The 17,916-nt window shown below is 48.0% G+C and overlaps 1 protein-coding gene across 1 annotated transcript in view; it reads left to right on the forward strand.

The window, feature by feature from the left end:
* LOC147710591 (CDK5 regulatory subunit-associated protein 2-like) overlaps window positions 1–17,916 on the forward strand; it is an 883,251-nt gene that overhangs the window by 789,630 nt on the left and 75,705 nt on the right. Inside the window, exons 36-37 of the mRNA XM_086921269.1 lie at window positions 7,467–7,605; window positions 16,717–16,763. Of these exons, the coding sequence (XP_086777395.1) occupies window positions 7,467–7,605; window positions 16,717–16,763 (186 nt within the window). The remainder of the gene's footprint in view (window positions 1–7,466; window positions 7,606–16,716; window positions 16,764–17,916) is intronic.

The following is a 17,916-nucleotide window of genomic DNA, read 5'->3' on the forward strand; positions in this document are numbered from 1 at the left end:
TCATGGACACCTGGACACCATGCCTGGTTTTGAACTACTGGCTTTTCAGGGGATGTCCAGGCATCCCTTATGGACAGGCCCTTTGATGACCCCTGCATCTTTGTCGAAAAAGGCCAAATCTGAAAGAAACACGTAGTGATAGATTCCTTACCTTAGAATTACCCCCAGGCGTTAGACTGGATCCGGAAAGTTTTCGTCAGCAGTACCCCTGCCTGTCGGTAGGCGTTGTCGTGCGGCTACACGTGCGTCGTTGGCACCGGGATGACGTTGCTGGAGCTACTTAGACGCGCCCGCGTGCTACCGTTGACGTCGGCCCAGTTTCAGCCCAGACACGATGCCGGAACGGCGTTGCTCGATGCCAATTCAGACACCCATGGGGCCTTTTTACTCCTGTGTCCATACTTCTTATTTTCAGCCTGTTTCACAGACTTCAAAGGAAGGGGAGGACTGGGAGGGGTCTGAGGACCCTCTCACACAGCAGTGTGGTTATGATCCGGACTGGCAGAGGATTTGGGGGGTCCAGTGGTCTTCACACCTCACCTGACCTTGGCATGCTGTCTCCTCCTTCCGTGGCCATGGAGGAGGGAGCAAGTTACGTAGTGGTGTTGCGTAGGGCGGCCGAGGCCCTCCACCTCGAACTCCCTACAGTGGCCGTCAGGACTAACCTCCTGACAGAAGTGCTTCAGCCGGTGGCAGCCTTTTCGGAGCCCTTGCTACCTTTTAATGATGCACTTTCTGACGTTCTTTTGGGCACTTGGTCCAGGCCCAACACAGGCCCTCCTGTGGACAGGAACGTGGCCCGACGCCATCGCCAGGCTCTGGGCGACCCCCTCTTTCTCTCCCAAACCCCCACTCCTGAGAGCTCGGTTGTCCAAGCCTCTGCTTCCCAGACGCTTTCCCTTCCGCACCTCGGATAGGGAATCCAAGAAGTTGGAGCAGCTTGGCAAGAAGCTATTTTCATCTGCCAACTTAGTGCTGCGGTTGGTGAACACCACATGCCCCTTGGGCAGTTATTCCCACTCTGTGTGGGATTCGGATGCACAGGTGCTGCCTGACTGTCCGGAGGATGCCCAGACTGTACTCTCCCAACCTATTGAAGCTGGGAGAGATGCAGCTAGGTTCACCATCCGTTGTGGGCTTGATATCGCTGAGTTGCTGGGCAGGGCGATTTCCACGAAAGTGGTGCTTCGGCACCACGCCTGGCTGAAGGCCACTGGCTTCTCAGGGGATATCCATAACAATCTGCTGGACATGCCCTTTGATGGCTTTCGCCTCTTTGGCAATAAGGCAGATAGTACGTTGGAGCGCTTTAAGGACCTCCGGACTACGGCCAAGTCCTTTGGCCTGTCGGCCTCTCGCTCTCCTCTGCCTTCTGCTTTTCGCTGTTCGGGAGGTTTATCCGCCCGAACAGCGAGTCCGGGATATTCAGGCTAGGATTCCGATCTTTCAGTCTCTATCCCGGGTTTCGGTCAGGATGACCCTCCGGCTACTTGGCCTGATGGCCTCCTGCATCCTGCTAGTGGAGCGTGCCAAATGGCATATGCGGGCTCTGCAGTGGGACCTGATGTTTCAGTGGGTGCAGCATCAGGGCGACCTGTCGGATCATGTCCAGATCTCGTAGGGCACTGCATGACAATTGCAGTGGTGGCTCACGAATCACGATTGGTTCAATGGCCGATCCCTCTCCCTTCCCCAACCGGAACACGCTGTTGTGACAGACGCGTCCCTTCTGGGATGGGGCGGCCACATGGGAGAGGCGGAGATTAGAGGCCTCTGGTCTCCGACGGAGTCCCAGCTCCATATCAACCTTCTGGAGCTTCGGGCGATCAGACTTGCACTGAAGGCATTCCTTCACTCTGTCATGGGGAGAGTAGTGCAGGTGTTCACAGACAACACCACCGCCATGTGGCACTGCACAAACAAGGCGGTTGGGGTCGTGGACCCTATGTCAGGAGGCTCTGCGCCTCTGGACATGGCTGGACCATCAGGGCATTTCCCTGGTGGTTCAACACCTGGCAGTTTCACAGAACGCCAGAGTGGACAAACTCAGCTGCCGGTGCAAGAGGGATCACGACTGGCGTCTGAACTCTGACGTGGCGCAATGTCTCGTTCAGCAGTGTGGAGAACCTTGGTTAGATCTATTTGCCACCGAAGAGAACGCCCAATGTCAACAGTTCTGCGTGTTGGAATTTCCAAGGCGGCACTTGCTAGGCAATGCTTTTCGTCACGAATAGAGTTGCGGTCTACTATACGCCTTTCGCCTATACCACTTCTACCCAATGTGCTGAAGAAGATCAAGCGTGACTGGGCCCAAGTCATTCTTGTGGCTCTGGACTGGGCTCTTAGAGTATGGTATCCCGAGCTACTCAGCATGGGGATCGATCCCCGCTCCGACTGCTTCTTCGGGATGATCTTCTGTCGCAGCCTCAGGGGAGGGTCCTCCACCCCAACCTGTCCAGCCTCCACCTCCTTACGTGGAGATTGAGCGGCAGCAGTTGACGTCTTTTGATCTGCCTCCCGAAGTTTGTAATGTTATCTTGGCAGCCAGGCGTTCCTCCACTAAAACAGTTTACGCCTGCAGGTGGAATAAATGTGTGGCATGGTGCACAGCAAAGGCTGTGGATCCTCTTTCTGCCCCTTTTTCAAAGGTCCTTCTATTTCTCCTATCTTTGGCCCAGCAGGGCCCTGATACAGTAAGCAACCAAAATTCTCTTACATAGGCGGAAAGAATGAGCTGGCTACTGGGTCAGCTTCGCTTTGGCTTAAATCCATTATAATTGAATGCAGCCCATACAGGAGGTGGAATCGCTATCGTCCATAAGAAATCAATCCGCATCTCAACCTGCTCCGACGCCAACCTCGCTAACTCCGAACACCTTCACTTCCAGATCCACATCGACCCCAAGACCACACTCAGAGGCACCCTCCTCTACAGACCACCAGGACCACGCGCAAAATTCAGTGAAGACATCCCGGACTTCATCACCCCACACGCGCTCCCCTCCAAAGACTACATCCTTCTGGGAGACCTCAACTTCCACCTTGAAAAGATCAACGACCGCAACACCGCCACCCTAGTGGACAACCTCGCCAACCTCGGACTTAAACAACTGGTCACTTCCCCCACCCACATCGCAGGTCACACTCTCGACCCCATCTTCACCTCCAGCAACCATGTCTCCTTCAGCCACACTACGGATCTCTTCTGGACTGACCACAGCTGCGTTCACTTCACCTACAACAAGCCGAAACCCATCATCCACCTCCAACCAACTCTACAAAGAAACTGGAACAAAATCACCACAGAACAGATCTCCACATCGCTCCTCCAAACCTCCCCAGACCTCTCTTCTAACGCCAACGAAGCCGCCTCCAACCTCACCCTTTGGTTATCCAACACCGCCGACACCTTAGCACCACTGAAAAAACGTCAACACAAACTTGGCATCAAGAAGGCCTCATGGTTCAACGATGACCTCAAGAAGTCCAAGAAACTGTGCCGCTCCCTTGAAAAGGCCTGGAAAAAAGACCCATCCACCAGCAACAAGGACGCCTTCAAAAGCGCCATCCGTACCCACCACCAACTGATCCGAAAAGCCAAGAAAACAGCATTCAAGGATCGACTTGACAACAACGCCCACAACAGCAAGGAACTTTTCAACATCGTCAAGGAATTTTCCAACCCCTCGGCCAACTCCAACGACATCACCCCCTCCCAAACCCTCTGCGATTCCCTAGCCTCTTTTTTCCACAACAAGATTGCTGACATCCACAACAGCTTTGACAACCAACCCAGAAGCCAACCCACCCTACCACCAGCTGACCATCTTCCCCCCATTAACACCCTTAACGCCTGGAACCCAATCTCCACTGAGGACACCATCCGCCTGATGAACTCCATCCACTCAGGATCCCCCACAGACCCATGCCCTCACCACATCTTCAACAAAGCAGACTCCATCATAGCTCCGCACCTCCGAGACGTCATCAACTGCTCCTTCAACTCCGCTACCTTCCCAGAAGACTGGAAACACGCTGAACTCACCGCCCTTCTGAAAAAACCAACAGCAGACCCCACCGAACTCAAAAACTACCGCCCCATCTCGCTTCTTCCATTCCCGGCCAAAGTCATCGAGAAAGCTGTCAACAACCAGCTCGCCGCCTTCCTCGAAGCCAACAAATCACTCGACCCCTCACAATCTGGCTTCCGAGCCAAACACAGCACTGAGACCGCCCTCATCGCAGCAACAGACGACATACGAACTCTACTGGACAATGGAGACACAGTCGCCCTCATCCTCCTCGACCTCTCTGCAGCCTTCGACACAGTCTGCCACAGCACCCTTCTACAACGCCTCAGAAACATCGGAATCCAAGGAAAGGCACTGAAATGGATCACCTCGTTCCTCACCGGAAGAACCCAGAGAGTCCGCCTCCCACCATTCAAGTCCGAGGCCTCTGAAATCATCTGCGGCGTACCACAAGGATCCTCACTCAGTCCCACCCTCTTCAACGTATACATGAGCCCCCTCGCGACCATCGCCCGCCAACACAACCTCAACATCATCTCTTACGCGGATGACACTCAACTGATCCTATCTCTCACCAAGGACCCCAGCACCGCCAAAACTAACCTACACGAAGGAATGAAAGAAGTCGCCGAATGGATGAAACAAAGCCGTCTGAAACTTAACTCGGACAAAACAGAAGTCCTCATCTTAGGTAAATCCCCCTCTGCATGGGACGACTCCTGGTGGCCGGAAGCCCTCGGAAATGCACCCATCCCGACAGACCACGCACGGAACCTTGGCGTCATCCTGGATTCTTCACTCTCAATGAACAAACAAGTCAGCGCCGTATCCTCTTCCTGCTTTAACATTCTCCGCATGCTCAGAAAAACTTTTCGCTGGATCCCCTCCGAAACAAGGAAAACAGTCACCCACGCTCTGGTCACAAGCCGACTGGACTACGGAAACACCCTCTACGCAGGCACCACCGCTAAACTCCAGAAGAAACTACAACGAATCCAAAACGCCTCAGCCAGGCTCATATTAGACATCCCACGCAACGAACACATCTCTGGTCACCTTAAAGACCTCCACTGGCTACCCGTCAATAAGAGGATTACTTTCCGACTGCTTACCCACGCACACAAATCACTCTACGACATCGGACCAGATTGCCTCAATTCTCGACTGTCCTTCTACACCCCCTCCCGCCAACTTCGATCTTCCAGCCAAGCCTTCGCCACTGTGCCTCGCATCAACAAGACCACCATGGGAGGCAGATCCTTCTCATACCTGGCTGCCAAAACTTGGAACTCACTCCCCGCTTACCTTCGCCTCACCCAGAATCACCTAGCGTTCAGAAAGCAGCTTAAAACGTGGATATTTGACAAATAATCCTCCTCCCCTTCCTAAGCGCCTTGAAACCCTCTGGGTATGTAGTGCGCTATATAAATTTTATGACTTGACTTGACTTGACCACGTTAAAATAGAAAACACACACTCTGCCACTAAAGAAATCTCATGTGGTGGTCCTTGTAGATCTCCCCCGCCCCACTGCTTTTCATCATCTATAGGGATGTGAAGATGAGTGGGTGCATCTGCATCCACTGTGATACCAGCCGCTGAGCATAATCCCACTTAGTCAAAGCAAGCACTTGGACTGTGTGCACGCCTCTTTCGCTTGAAGAATTCGTAAAGGTTACATGCTAGGAGTGGCAAGCAGCAATATGTAAAAATAAAAAAGTGCAGCAGAGCTGAGACCGGAGAACTCTATTCATCTGGGTACCTCGAAGTAAAGTAAAAAAAAACTAGAAAACCAAGGATAACTGAAGAGTATAAATTCAAAAGTTGCCTCTACTATCCCAAAAGAGAAGCACCTAGCTAGGCATTTCGAAATTCTAATGTCTAGGCCTCTGCTAAATACATCACCCAGCCCAACAATTCACTATGATAAAAACTTTCACAATTATGTGACTGTTAAGCATTATGTGTTACTAAAATATCTGATCATTAATGTAACTCCCTAGCATAACTAAGCAAACAGATGCAGCAAGTTTTCCCACACAATTGGTTTTATTACTTTAGAAACTGGTATTCTGATCCACCAGACTATGGACCTACTGGTCGATCTAACCTTGTCTACACCGCCTTTACTAAAGTTATCTACATTTTATTTTATTTTCTCTTTGTTGATTGGTTGGTTTGTGTTTTAGTAAGAGTTAAAATTACTTAGAACTTTTCTTTGTATTTAATCGTTTTTTGGTGTACCTTTTAAAACTTGTAGCCCTGGTTAAGTTCAAACCTCCAGAAGAGTAGTGATCGATTCTAAAAATGAGGTTGTAGAGTCCATGTGAACATGTTAGTAAAGGATCCCTGAGTCACATGTGTGAGTGTGTGCATGTGCGCTTATTAGTGTGTCTACAAACACATGTCCACTCTGGGGACTTTATGGAGAACTCTTTGGTATATTCTCTGAGTGCACATTGCTCACACTTAAGAAAGGCAGAACTATTGACTTGCTCTTTTGACGGATCATAAACAGAATATCTTAACTCCAAACATTCTGCTTCCTTCCTCATTCCGACCCTCGACAAGATGATTTCCTGTGTTACTTTGCTCTCAGGCTGAAGGCAACCTGAAATGCTGAGCACGGAGTTAATCAAAAACAGTTACAACATATTCTACCACACTTGTATAAATCAGAACAGTGTTGCAATGTAAATTTGCTTTAAGAGCAAGTGTACATTTTATTCATAGTATTTTACTGATGCCTTGTATTGTTACACTTTATCTAGCCATGTTGTCGCACTGCATTTCGCTTCTTCAGAGTCCATGAGTCTACAGGCAGGTAGGCTGGTGCCACTTGTGAAAATCTGCATAAAGTGTAAAACTTCTAGTGAGCATTATGAGCAGGGAGTGCATCAGTAAGATTTTCCTCTTTATTATTTTGAGCACAATACCCGAAGGATTCTGTAATGTCAGGACTGGTTCTTATTTGCATCACTTTTTTTAATATTTCCACAGGCTGCATTCGGGTAATTCCCAATTAGCAAGAGCAGAATAACATCACAAGTGGTCTTTCTTCTTGTGCATAATGAAATCCAGGGCAGTGCCCCCACTTTCCGTCAGCAGCAGGTCTGGAAACTTAGAACCATATTATACAGTGTGTCACCATCTGATTGAAGTTAACTTGAAATAATGGGCAGTTAGGCACATCCTGTAAGTGTGTTTCATTAATTGGAGGTATTGCACAGTCCTCATTACTTTAGGCAGTAACTCCACATACAAGAGGTGACTTACATGAGTGCAACTGAATTCATTGTAATTGAAGAGAACACTGATGATGCTTCCTAATTTATGATGCTGATGTTCTGGATGTTACACATTACTCACTAGTGCTCTTGTCATTTTCCATAAGTCATTATACATATTGCTTTTCAAATTTTTTTTTCCTTCAAGGAAGACGAAATGAAAATAGAAATAAACAGACTCCGAAAGACATTGTCTGAACACGAGAAGAAGTTGCATTCTACAATGAAACGATTACACTCCACCAACCAGATAAAAGAAGACATGGAGAAAATCATTATTGATCAGTGTTAGTAAACAAAATGTCTATACTTTATATTTTGGTGATTTGCTACTATACAGCTTCATTGCAGCCCTTTGTTCGATGATGAATGTTATCAAGATGTTTGGCGTTGGCAATGCCAGAAGCAGTAAGTATGCTATGAGGACCTTAGTTTTAGGGCTAACCCTCATGCTTCCACAGCTGGGGAGATGATTATCTAAAGCAAGGGAGTGGCATAGTGTAGGAAACTGGCTTTTTATGTAGTGTATAAGACTTTCAACAGTTGGACGCACTCCTGATGTGTAGGTGTTATAGTATCCACATTGTAGGAAAGGTAGGTGGTGCAGTAGGGTTAATACACCTGAGTATGAGGATGGAATGCAGATTACAAAATGGCGCTACCCTCTGTTCACAGAGGTGCGACTCCCTTGTGCACTCGGAGAAAGGTATACAGAGTCAACTTCTCTCTCTTAGTTTATTAGAAATTGATTTATTCACTTTAAATTTCTATTCTTAATTTCACATTGGTTTTTCATCCGTTCTTTATTACTTCATAACAATGTATGTTATGTTATGTCATGTTATGTTAAGAGATTTTTAAGCGCAACAGCTGCTCCAGCAAAGGGGCGTCCCGGCACTACCAGATCAAAAACCAGAAGCTAGCCAGAAATTAACAGGAGAAAACTATAATGATGGAAACAGAAAGGTTTTAATAGCCTTCCGAAAGACTAACATGTTCTCCATGCCACGAATATGGATCGGCAGAGAATTCCACTGTTTGGCTGCCAAAACCCGAAAAGAGCGGCCACCCATGCGGCATAGTTTGATACTTGGCACGTTCACCAGATATTGGCCCAGCGAACGCAAGCTGCGCCGTGGGTCATACCAGGTCAACAGAGGGCATAGTAAGGCCGGGCTCTCGGTTTTAAGAATCTTAAACGCCATAACCAGAGCTTTAAACCGAATCCAAGATGTAATCGGGAGCCAATTAAGTTTTTCCATTGTTGCTCTGACCGGGCACCAGCGAGGGAGACCGATCAGGGTTCTCACAGCCTTGTTTTGAACCCTTTGGAGTCGCAGGATCTCAGCTTTATTAGCGCCCAGGAGCAACATGCTAGCGTAGTCCAAACATGAGGTGACCATGGCTTGTATGATGAACTGACGTACAGAATGGTTCAGAATGGTTCAGAATATTTCAGGATGGGTTTAAAGCCTCTCATCAGGCCCACACATGCAGCTGCCACTCTCTTGGTGTGGGTCTGGAAGTTTAATGAAGCGTCCATCCAGACTCCCAGGTTCTTAACAAGGGCCTTTGGTGTTGGCATTTCGCCCAGCGATGCCGGCCACCAATGCTCAGTCCAGAGGGCGGTGTTCTTCCCTGCCAGCAAAACCTCTGTTTTGCTAGTATTGAGCTGCAGACAATTGTCTGTCATCCACTGGGCGACAGCTGTCATTCCATCTCTAAACCTGGTAGCCAAAGCAGATGGCCCTTCAGATAGAGTGATGACCAGCAGGGTATCATCTGCATATGATACCAGCGTGAGGCCCCACTTTTTTGCTACATCGGCCAGAGGTTGCACATAAAGATTGAACAAAGATGGACTAAGTGCAGAGCCTTGTGGGACCCCCTGACCGATAGGGTAAGGCTTAGAGATGTACGGTGGTGCCGAGACCCGAAAGGATCTCTCCTCAAGGAATGATCGAAACCACTCTAGGGCGGATCCTGTGATCCCTATCGCTTCCAGCCGGGACAGGAGGATGTCATGAGATACCGTGTCGAAGGCAGCACTGATATCTAACAGAATCAGTGCTGCACTCCGACCGGCATCAAGAATCATCTTAAGATGTTCGGCGGTAGCAAGTAAGGCAGACTCAGTACTGTGACCCGGCCTGAACCCGTTCTGAGACGGATCCAGGATGTCATTGTGGCTCAGATAATGTGATAGCACGTCATTCACATGAGCCTCCGCAATCTTGGCTGCCCATGGTAGAAGAGAGATGGGCCTAAATTTTTCTGGCTTAGAAGGATCTAGAGAGGGCTTTTTAATGATGGGGGAGACCCAAGCCTGTTTCCAAGCTCTTGGTACTTTAGCAGAGGAGAAAGATAGGTTAATTATGTCGCCAAGCGGCTGTTAGAAGGGCGCCAGGGACTCCATAAATTGGGCCGGCCTCATAGGGTCATGATCTGCCTTGTCTTCCAGGGAGAGCCCTCCAAGGAAAGCATGGAAGTCCTTTAGTTTGAGCTTATGCCAAGGTCTTTTCAGGACCCTGTTCGCCTCCTCCACCCTGAAAGGTGCTGAGATCTCCAGGCAGGCTCTTATCAGAGAGTGATCAGTCCAGCCCATAGGTTTCGGTGAAGCTAAGGTCATTTCTGGGATGTTAGAGAACACTGGGTCTAGGCTGGTCTAACTGTAAGGCCGCTAGGTACGCCAATAGACTATGGATAGTCAGATCCTGCGTCTGATCAAAGTGCAGATTCAGGTCCCCAAGAATTGTAAAATTAGCAGACCTAACCACAAGTGAATTGGCTGTATCTAACAGAGCTTCAATGAACTTTGAGGCATGCCCTGGTGGGCGGTAGATGTATACTCCTGAGAGTGTGAAATGTGCACTGATAGTAATCTTAAAACGTGCACAGTCACCTCCACATATCTCTTCCTTAATGAAGGAGCAGGGGTATTGGGCTTTGTAGATTACCGCAATACCACCGCCTCTAGAGTCCCTGTTAAGTGTCTTCATTAAGTATCCTGCCGGAAGAGTGAGATGAATTATCCCTGTCATATCATCATCTCGTAGCCACGTTTCGCATATGAAAAACACATCAGGAGATTCCTCGACAATGAGCGTCTGTACTTCAAGGTAGTGTTTGGCAAGTGATCCAACATTTAGCTGGAGGACCGTGATCGATGCCAGAGTTTCTAATTTTCTGTCTTGTCTCACTCAGCCAGGTGCGGGGGCTCTGAACTGGCAGGCGATGCAGTTCAAGCAAGTTTCCCCCAGCTGCATCGGCAGTCTCGTAAACCTCTCCCCCCCTGAGTTCAAGGATAGTAGTACCTCTCTCTCGTAGACCAGGGAGTCTGGTAGAGCTCGAACAGGGGTCCTGGCGAGAGGCGATGTCGAGGTGATGACGGGCTTGCCTTTGGCGCGCCGCCGGCGCGCCCGCCCGCTGCACGGACGACTGATGGTAGTCATAAATAGGGGGAGATGGGGTGGGTATCTCCAAACTTCTAGACCGTCACCCCAGACTGGTCCAAGTATGGTGCCTAGGTTCGCGGTAGCAGTGCGGAAGAGAGAAGCACCGCGTGGGGCAAGTGCAGGGATGACACAATAATACAGTGAAATACAATGACTAAAACAAGCACTTTTAAAAAATTAGCAATCAATTTTTTTTTATTAGTGATACACTCCTAGCTTTCCCGGCTGTGCCTCAGGAAGCGTCTAAACGATCTGGCTAGCGCGCAAGGTGTCAGCGCGATTAAAATAGCCTTGGTGCCTGGGGGCAGGTATCTCCAAACAACTAGACCGTCACCCCAGACTGGTCCAAGTATGGCGCCTAGGTTCGCGGTAGCAGTGCGGAAGAGAGAAGCGCCGCGTGGGGCAAGTGCAGGGATGACACAATAATACAGTGAAATACAATGATTAAAACAAGCACTTTAAAAAAATTAGCAATCAATTTTTTAAAATTAGTGATACACTCCTGTATGGCTGTATGTGATGAACAACAATTTCTCTATGCCCAATGCATTCCGAGAATAGCCCTTCTTCAGGGTCTGTACAATTGAAAAGTAGAAGAAAGTAAGGTTCAGTACAAGGATGGTAAATGATCCGCAATTATCCATGCATGCCTGTGCTAAGGTAGGTTTAGTCCGTGAAGGCCTAACACCATTATTAAAAAGGTGAATGGTGTGCTAAACGTGCAATCTACGCTTAGTGATGTTAATGCCGTTGAGGAGGTGCTCAGGATAATACGTTATGTGCAGAGTCTAGATCCCTGTTATTACTTGGAACAAGAAAGGTTAGTGCCCTTTCGTTTGTGCCATGTTGGCCGTTGGATAGGTGAAATTGATTAATATACAATAGACTAGCAAAACATTCACCAATTGCGGTAAAAAAACAACACCACCGCCATGAGGTACTGTAACAAACAGGGCGGGGTAGGGTCGAAGGAGAAGTGTGGCTCACTGGTTAGAGGAGGCAGACCTGGAAGCAGAGGTCAGCCTGGGACCAGGGTTCAATTCCCGGCTCGGCGGGGTCTTGAGTCCTAAAATGTCCGTGGACTCGACAATTCTCGCTCCGGTGCCTACTCGATTCACGGGTTCACACTCTGCGACTCTGGGCAATAGCTTGCTTAATCTCCACAACAGCCCCTCGCGGCGGGATGCCTGGCTTTCACCTTGCGGATACCCTGCCGGGGTTATCTCACAAGGGAATACCAGGACGGGTTCCCTAAGCAAGCGCTTAGAAACCGCTCGGTGATTTGCGCTATATAAATTCCTGTACATTTACATTCCTATACATTTATGTCAGGAGGCTCTGCGCCTCTAGACATGGCTGGAACATCAGGGCATTTCCCTGATGGTTCAACACCTGGCAGGTTCTCTGAATGCCAGGGCGGACAAACTCAGCCACCGGAACATGATGGATCGCGAATGGCGTCTGAACTCGGACGTGGCGCAAGTTCTCTTTCTGCAGTGGGGAGAGCCTTGGTTAGATCTATTCGCCACCGAAGAGAATGCGCAGTGTCATCAGTTCTGCGCGTTGGAATTTCCATGGTGACACCCGCTTGGTGACGCTTTTCGTCGCGAGTGGAGTTGCGGTCTACTATACGCCTTTCCGCCTATACCACTTCTACCCAGAACGCTGGAGAAGATAAAGTGCGACCGGGCCAAAGTCATTCTTGTGGCTCTGGACTGCGCTCGAAGAGTATGGTATCCCGAGCTACTCAGCATGGCTATCGATCCCCTGATCCGACTGCCTCTTTGGGAGGATCTTCTGTCGCAGCAGCAGGGAACGGTTCTCCACCCAAACCTGTCCAGCCTCCACCTCCTTGCGTGGAGATTGAACGGCGGCAGTTGACGTAATTTGACCTGCCTCCCAGGGTTTGTGATGTAATCTTGGCAGCCAGGTTTCCCTCCACTAAGATGTTATACGCCTGCAGGTGGAATTAATTTGTGGCATTGTGCACAGCAATGGCCGTGGATCCCCTTTCAGCCCCTCTTTCAGAGGTCCTTCTATTTCTCCTTTCTTTGGCCCAGCAGGGCTCTGCTCTGGGCACTATCAAGGGCCATCTCTCGACCATTTCGGCCTTTTTACGGTTTCCAGATCAGCCTTCCCTTTTCAAGTCCCCTGTTGTAAATAGATTCTTAAAAGGCATTACTCATCTTTACCCTCCTGTTCCTTTTATAATGCCTCAGTGGGACTTGAACCTGGTTCTGACTTATCTGATGTGTGCTCCCTTTGAGCCACTCCACAACTGTCCTCTTCGTCTTCTTACTTTAAGACAGCTTTCCTGGTGGCTATTACCTCTGCCAGAAGAGTGAGTGAGCTCCAGGCTCTTTCTTCTAAGCCTCCTTTTCTCTTTGTCCCTCCGGACAAAGTTGTTCTAAGGACTCGTCCATCTTTTCTGCCAAAGGTTGTCACTGCCTTTCACATCGGGCAGTCCATCACTTTGCCCCCCTTCTTTCCGCCTCAGCATCCCTCAAAAGAGGAAGAGAGGCTCCACCTTCTGGACCTAAAACGTGCGCTTTCATTCTACCTCAACTGCACACAACAGTTCTGGGTGGATGACCAGCTCTTTGTTGGCTAAGTGGGCATCAAGAAAGGTTGGACCGTGCACAAGCGGACTGGACCGACTCTTGGTGGGTCGTTCTATGCATTAATGCTTGTTATTCTTTGGCTAAAAAGGAGTCTCCAGTGGGGCAACATGCCCATTCTACCCGGGCTACGGCAGCCACTACTGCTTTTTAACGGGGTGTTCCCTTGCATGACATCCGATACATGCTGATACCATCTTTGACTGTGTGTTGTTGATGCTAGTGCTCGCGCACCTTTTATCTGCGCTTTATATTTTAAAATCATTCACAAAGTTGTTTTTAACTTTCTAAGACTACCACAGTAATTTCTCTGTAGCGAACTCGAACCCTGTTAGAGTGGGCCCATCACGAGTGGGTTACCGCTCTGGTTTCGTGGCTATTTCTGGTGTATAGCATCACGCTGGAGTGACCGTGCAGCGCTGATACATGCTGATACCATCTTTGACTGTGTGTTGTTGCTTATGCTAGTGTTTGCGCACCTGTTATGTGCACTTTATATTTTAAAATCATTCACAAAGTTGTTTTTGACTTTCTAAGACTACCACAGTAATTTCCCCGTAGCGCACTCGAACCCTGGCAGTGTCCACCTGTTAGAGTGGGCCCATCACGTCTGTGGGTTAGCGCTCTAGTTTCTTGCCCATTTCTGGTGTATAGTATCACGCTGGCTCCTCGCCCTGTCTGTTGGTCTCATTCCCTGTAGGAACCTCTATTATGTCCAGGCTGGTGGGGCCCTCTCGCAGACCCTCTTTCCCCGTGGGTATGGCTAGGGTAATCAGCGGCTAGTAGTCTCTATCAGATGTACGAGTTACTTACCTTCGGTAACGATGTATATGGTAGAGAAGAATCTAGCCGCTGATTCCTTCACGGCCCGCCCTTCCTCCTCGTTCTGCGAGGACCTTAGGCTTGGCCTCTGCACTCGCCTCCATGTGGGTGCGGTGTGTTCTGTGAGTACGTTCTTTCCCTCTTTCTGACGGGATGTTCGTCCTGTTATTTCTTTTCTTTTCTCCCCTTTTGGCACATGGGAGGATATGTTTATAGGTACTTCTATGTCCTATGCTCTGGTTGCTCCAGGTTGGGGGCCTACCTTTCATCCCGCCCTCCCTCCCCTGCCTCCCCCCTTTATTACTAGGGTTCTGGCTCCTCTGCTATCCTCTGGGTTGGGGTCTTTTGGCTGTGCCTCTGTCCCTTGTTCCTTATGGGGGTTATCCTACTCTGTGATGGGTGTCTGGGAGGTTTTTCGTTCCTTGTTTGTCCTGGACTGGTTCCCCTTCCTTGTGATTGGTTGGGATTGTAGTCCTACTACATGTTATCATGACATTTTTACATATGTTCTTTGTCTCTAAGGGGAGGGCTGTCTCCTTACTGGCAGGGTGGCTGCTCAGGGCTGTGCTCTGTTCTTTATTCTTTTCGCTGCCTTTGGGTACTACGGTGTTTGACATTGATCTTTGGGGTGTTGTTCAGCACCATTCCTTTTTCTTGTTCTTCGCACACTGTTCCCATACTCCCACAGCTTGGCAGATGGCTCTGCGTTGTGGGGCGGAAAAGTTCTCAGAAGAAAACTGAAGTGGGCGCGCCGGGGTGGGACTTATGTGACCTCGCTGACGTAGCGTATGCGGAAAACGCCTAGGTGGAGTCATGTGGTCCCGGCGCGCAGGGATGCTGTGGCAAAAAAAAATCCGGATCCAGTCTCTCACCTGGAAATAATTCTACGTTAAGGAATCTGCGTCTAGAATTGTCTCTACCCGATACATTGTTACCGAAGGTAAGTAACTCGTACATTAACATCTGTCAGGCAGCTATGTGGGCCTCGCTGCACACGTTTACCAAGCATTACTACCTGAACAGTCAAGTCCGGAGAGACGGCTTCTTTGGCCATTCTGTTCCCCAGGACTTTCTGGTGTGATCTTGGTTTGCAGACCCACTACCGAGATTGGTATTGCTGGGGTATCTATTCTAAGGTAAGGAATCTATCACTACGTGTTTCTTTCAGATGCACAAGTTACTTACTTTCGGTAACAATATATCTTTAAAAAACATTAGTAGTGATAAATTCGTTACCGCCCCACCCATCCTCCCCGTTCTGCAAACTGATTTCTAGGGTTGAGATCATACCTTTCAAGGCCCTAGTTTCATGGCACCAATGGTCAGTTTCTTGCATGGCTCTGCATTCCTGGCACGGAAAGTCGTGTACAGAACTGACACCAGCACATATGGGCGTGTCTAAGTAGCTCCAGCAACGTAATCTTGGAGACAGCGCGCCAACGACACACGCTGAGCTGCACGACGACGCCTACCGACGTGCAGGGGTACTGCTGACGAAAACTTTCCGGATCCAGCCTAACGCCTGGGGTTAATTCTAAGGTATGGAATGTTTCACTACTAATGTTTCTTACAGATATATCGTTACCGAAGGTAAGTAACTTGTGCTTCACACTCCTTCTGGACTAAGCCTGAAGGCTTCCTTCCACAGCTACCACTTGGAGAGCTTTCTAAGGTTGTCTAAAAGCACTAAAATCACCATAAGGTTTGTCTGGATTAGTGGAGGGTGCTACACTTACATAAGTGAGCAGCATATACTAAGCCAGCCTCCTAGATTCCCCGATTAATTAACCAGTGGACGACATTAATTCAAGCATTCCACGTATGACTTTTTTGTATACTTCAGTACAGCGAGTAGGCCCAGACATGGGTTCCGTGCTCGGTGTGCCATTGGAATCAAGCTGCAACCAACTGAAAAGCTCCAATCAGGATGAAGCCAGTCTTGGGTTGCTTGTGTTCTGGTTCAGAGATTACCTGGCCTTACAGTTCAGAATAACTACTCTTCTTGAATCAGGGTCAAGACTGATTTGCATATGGATGGGTCCAAACTGAGGTGGTATGGTGTGCAGAATAATAACGGTGTGGGCAGCAGCTGCGAGTTATTACCAGTGACTTGGATTATTTTGAGCATTCCACCCTTCACTTTTTAGTTTCATTTGTACTAAAGCTGAAGTGCAAGCAATGTTTGCTTCTTTAGTATATGTGACAAAGTTTGTGCAGTTTTGTTGCCATTTATGGCAACTGCTGGTACTCCAGTGTAAATGTTTGAAATATCATCTGCCATTTTGAGCCAATAGCTGTAATGGTGGAATCCTGGAAAAATCTGTGATGTTGTGCTACCAAGAAACCTCTTTTCCCGTACAATGAAAAGTGCTGACCATGTGATATTATGATTTCTTTTTTTGCTGTTTGGTAAAGAACGTGTGAAATACACATATCTGCATATCAAGAATGTTGCATAACGCCATTTTCTTTTATTTTATTTTTTTTCTTTTTACATTTGCAGTGGCTTCGACCCATGATGTCTTAAGGAAAGCTCGAGGAAATCTAGAGGTATGTTAGTAAAAAATTGAAATCAGTATGTACTTCCACACTAGCTCAGTTTTAATTAACACATCTATTAGAAGTTTCAATGTTTTTATTCTCTATTGTGATGCACTTGAACATTAACTTGAATAATTTTTATAATGTAAATTATTACCTCTGTTTTGTTAGAGATTGCATATGGTTAATAGCTGTCATTCAATTGAATGATACTTCACTGCATCTCCATCTTGAATGTTGCCCGCTAGCAAGTGGGACACCATTGAAAATTGAAAATGACATGAGCGCATTTTGATGGCTGCCATTAATCACCGTGCCTGGCTCACTCTTTGGCCCACATGCATCAAAACAAAAACCGGTCACAAACGGGCAAATTCTCAGAATCTGCCCCTTTGCGACCGGTATTTTTGCATTTGGGATGCATCATCCCAAATCGCAATTTAAGGAATCTCTAAATTGCGATTACTTAAATTGCGATTGCATTAAAGGAATCCCAAATCGAAATTCCTTAAATGCAATGCATTAAAGTAAAAAAATTAGCGATTTCGCTAATAGGGAGTGCAAATTACCATGTAGTTAAACTTCATGGTAATTTGCAAAAACTTTATAAAATGCACTTTTGTGCATTTAAGTTTCATGTTGCGAACACACATGCCCTTAGGGCGTGTGTGTGCAACATCTGTGCACAAATCAATTTGAGGGGTGCAACAGGGTGTAATTTTGACACCATTGCACCCTTGAAATTGTATGAGCAATTTGTGAGTACCTAATGGTACTCGCAAATTGCTCATGCAATCTCCAATTCATTCCTATGGGCCTGGAGGCCCATAGGAATGAATGGGACGGCATTCCTTAATTGCGACTCGCAATTTGCGAGTCGCAACTAAGGAATGTGTAGGAATCACTATTTTTATAGCGATTCCTACATGCATAGGCTTTTGCGATTCCTTAATATTCTCAATTAAGGAATCGCAAAGGCCTACGTTGATGCAAGTCGCAGTTGGTTGTTTTTCCTGGGTTCATAGATCATATATACTTATCACTCCTGAGATTTGTGGATGTGTTCTTATTTGATTCTCAACTAAATTGCCTCCCAGATGTTTATTCTGGTGCCTCAGGCCTTCTTTTCTGGCTTCCAAGTTGTGATGATCCTGTTTATGCT

The sequence above is a fragment of the Lissotriton vulgaris genome, chromosome 5 (assembly GCF_964263255.1).
Source record: "Lissotriton vulgaris chromosome 5, aLisVul1.2, whole genome shotgun sequence".
In the NCBI taxonomy this organism is placed as follows: domain Eukaryota; kingdom Metazoa; phylum Chordata; class Amphibia; order Caudata; family Salamandridae; genus Lissotriton; species Lissotriton vulgaris.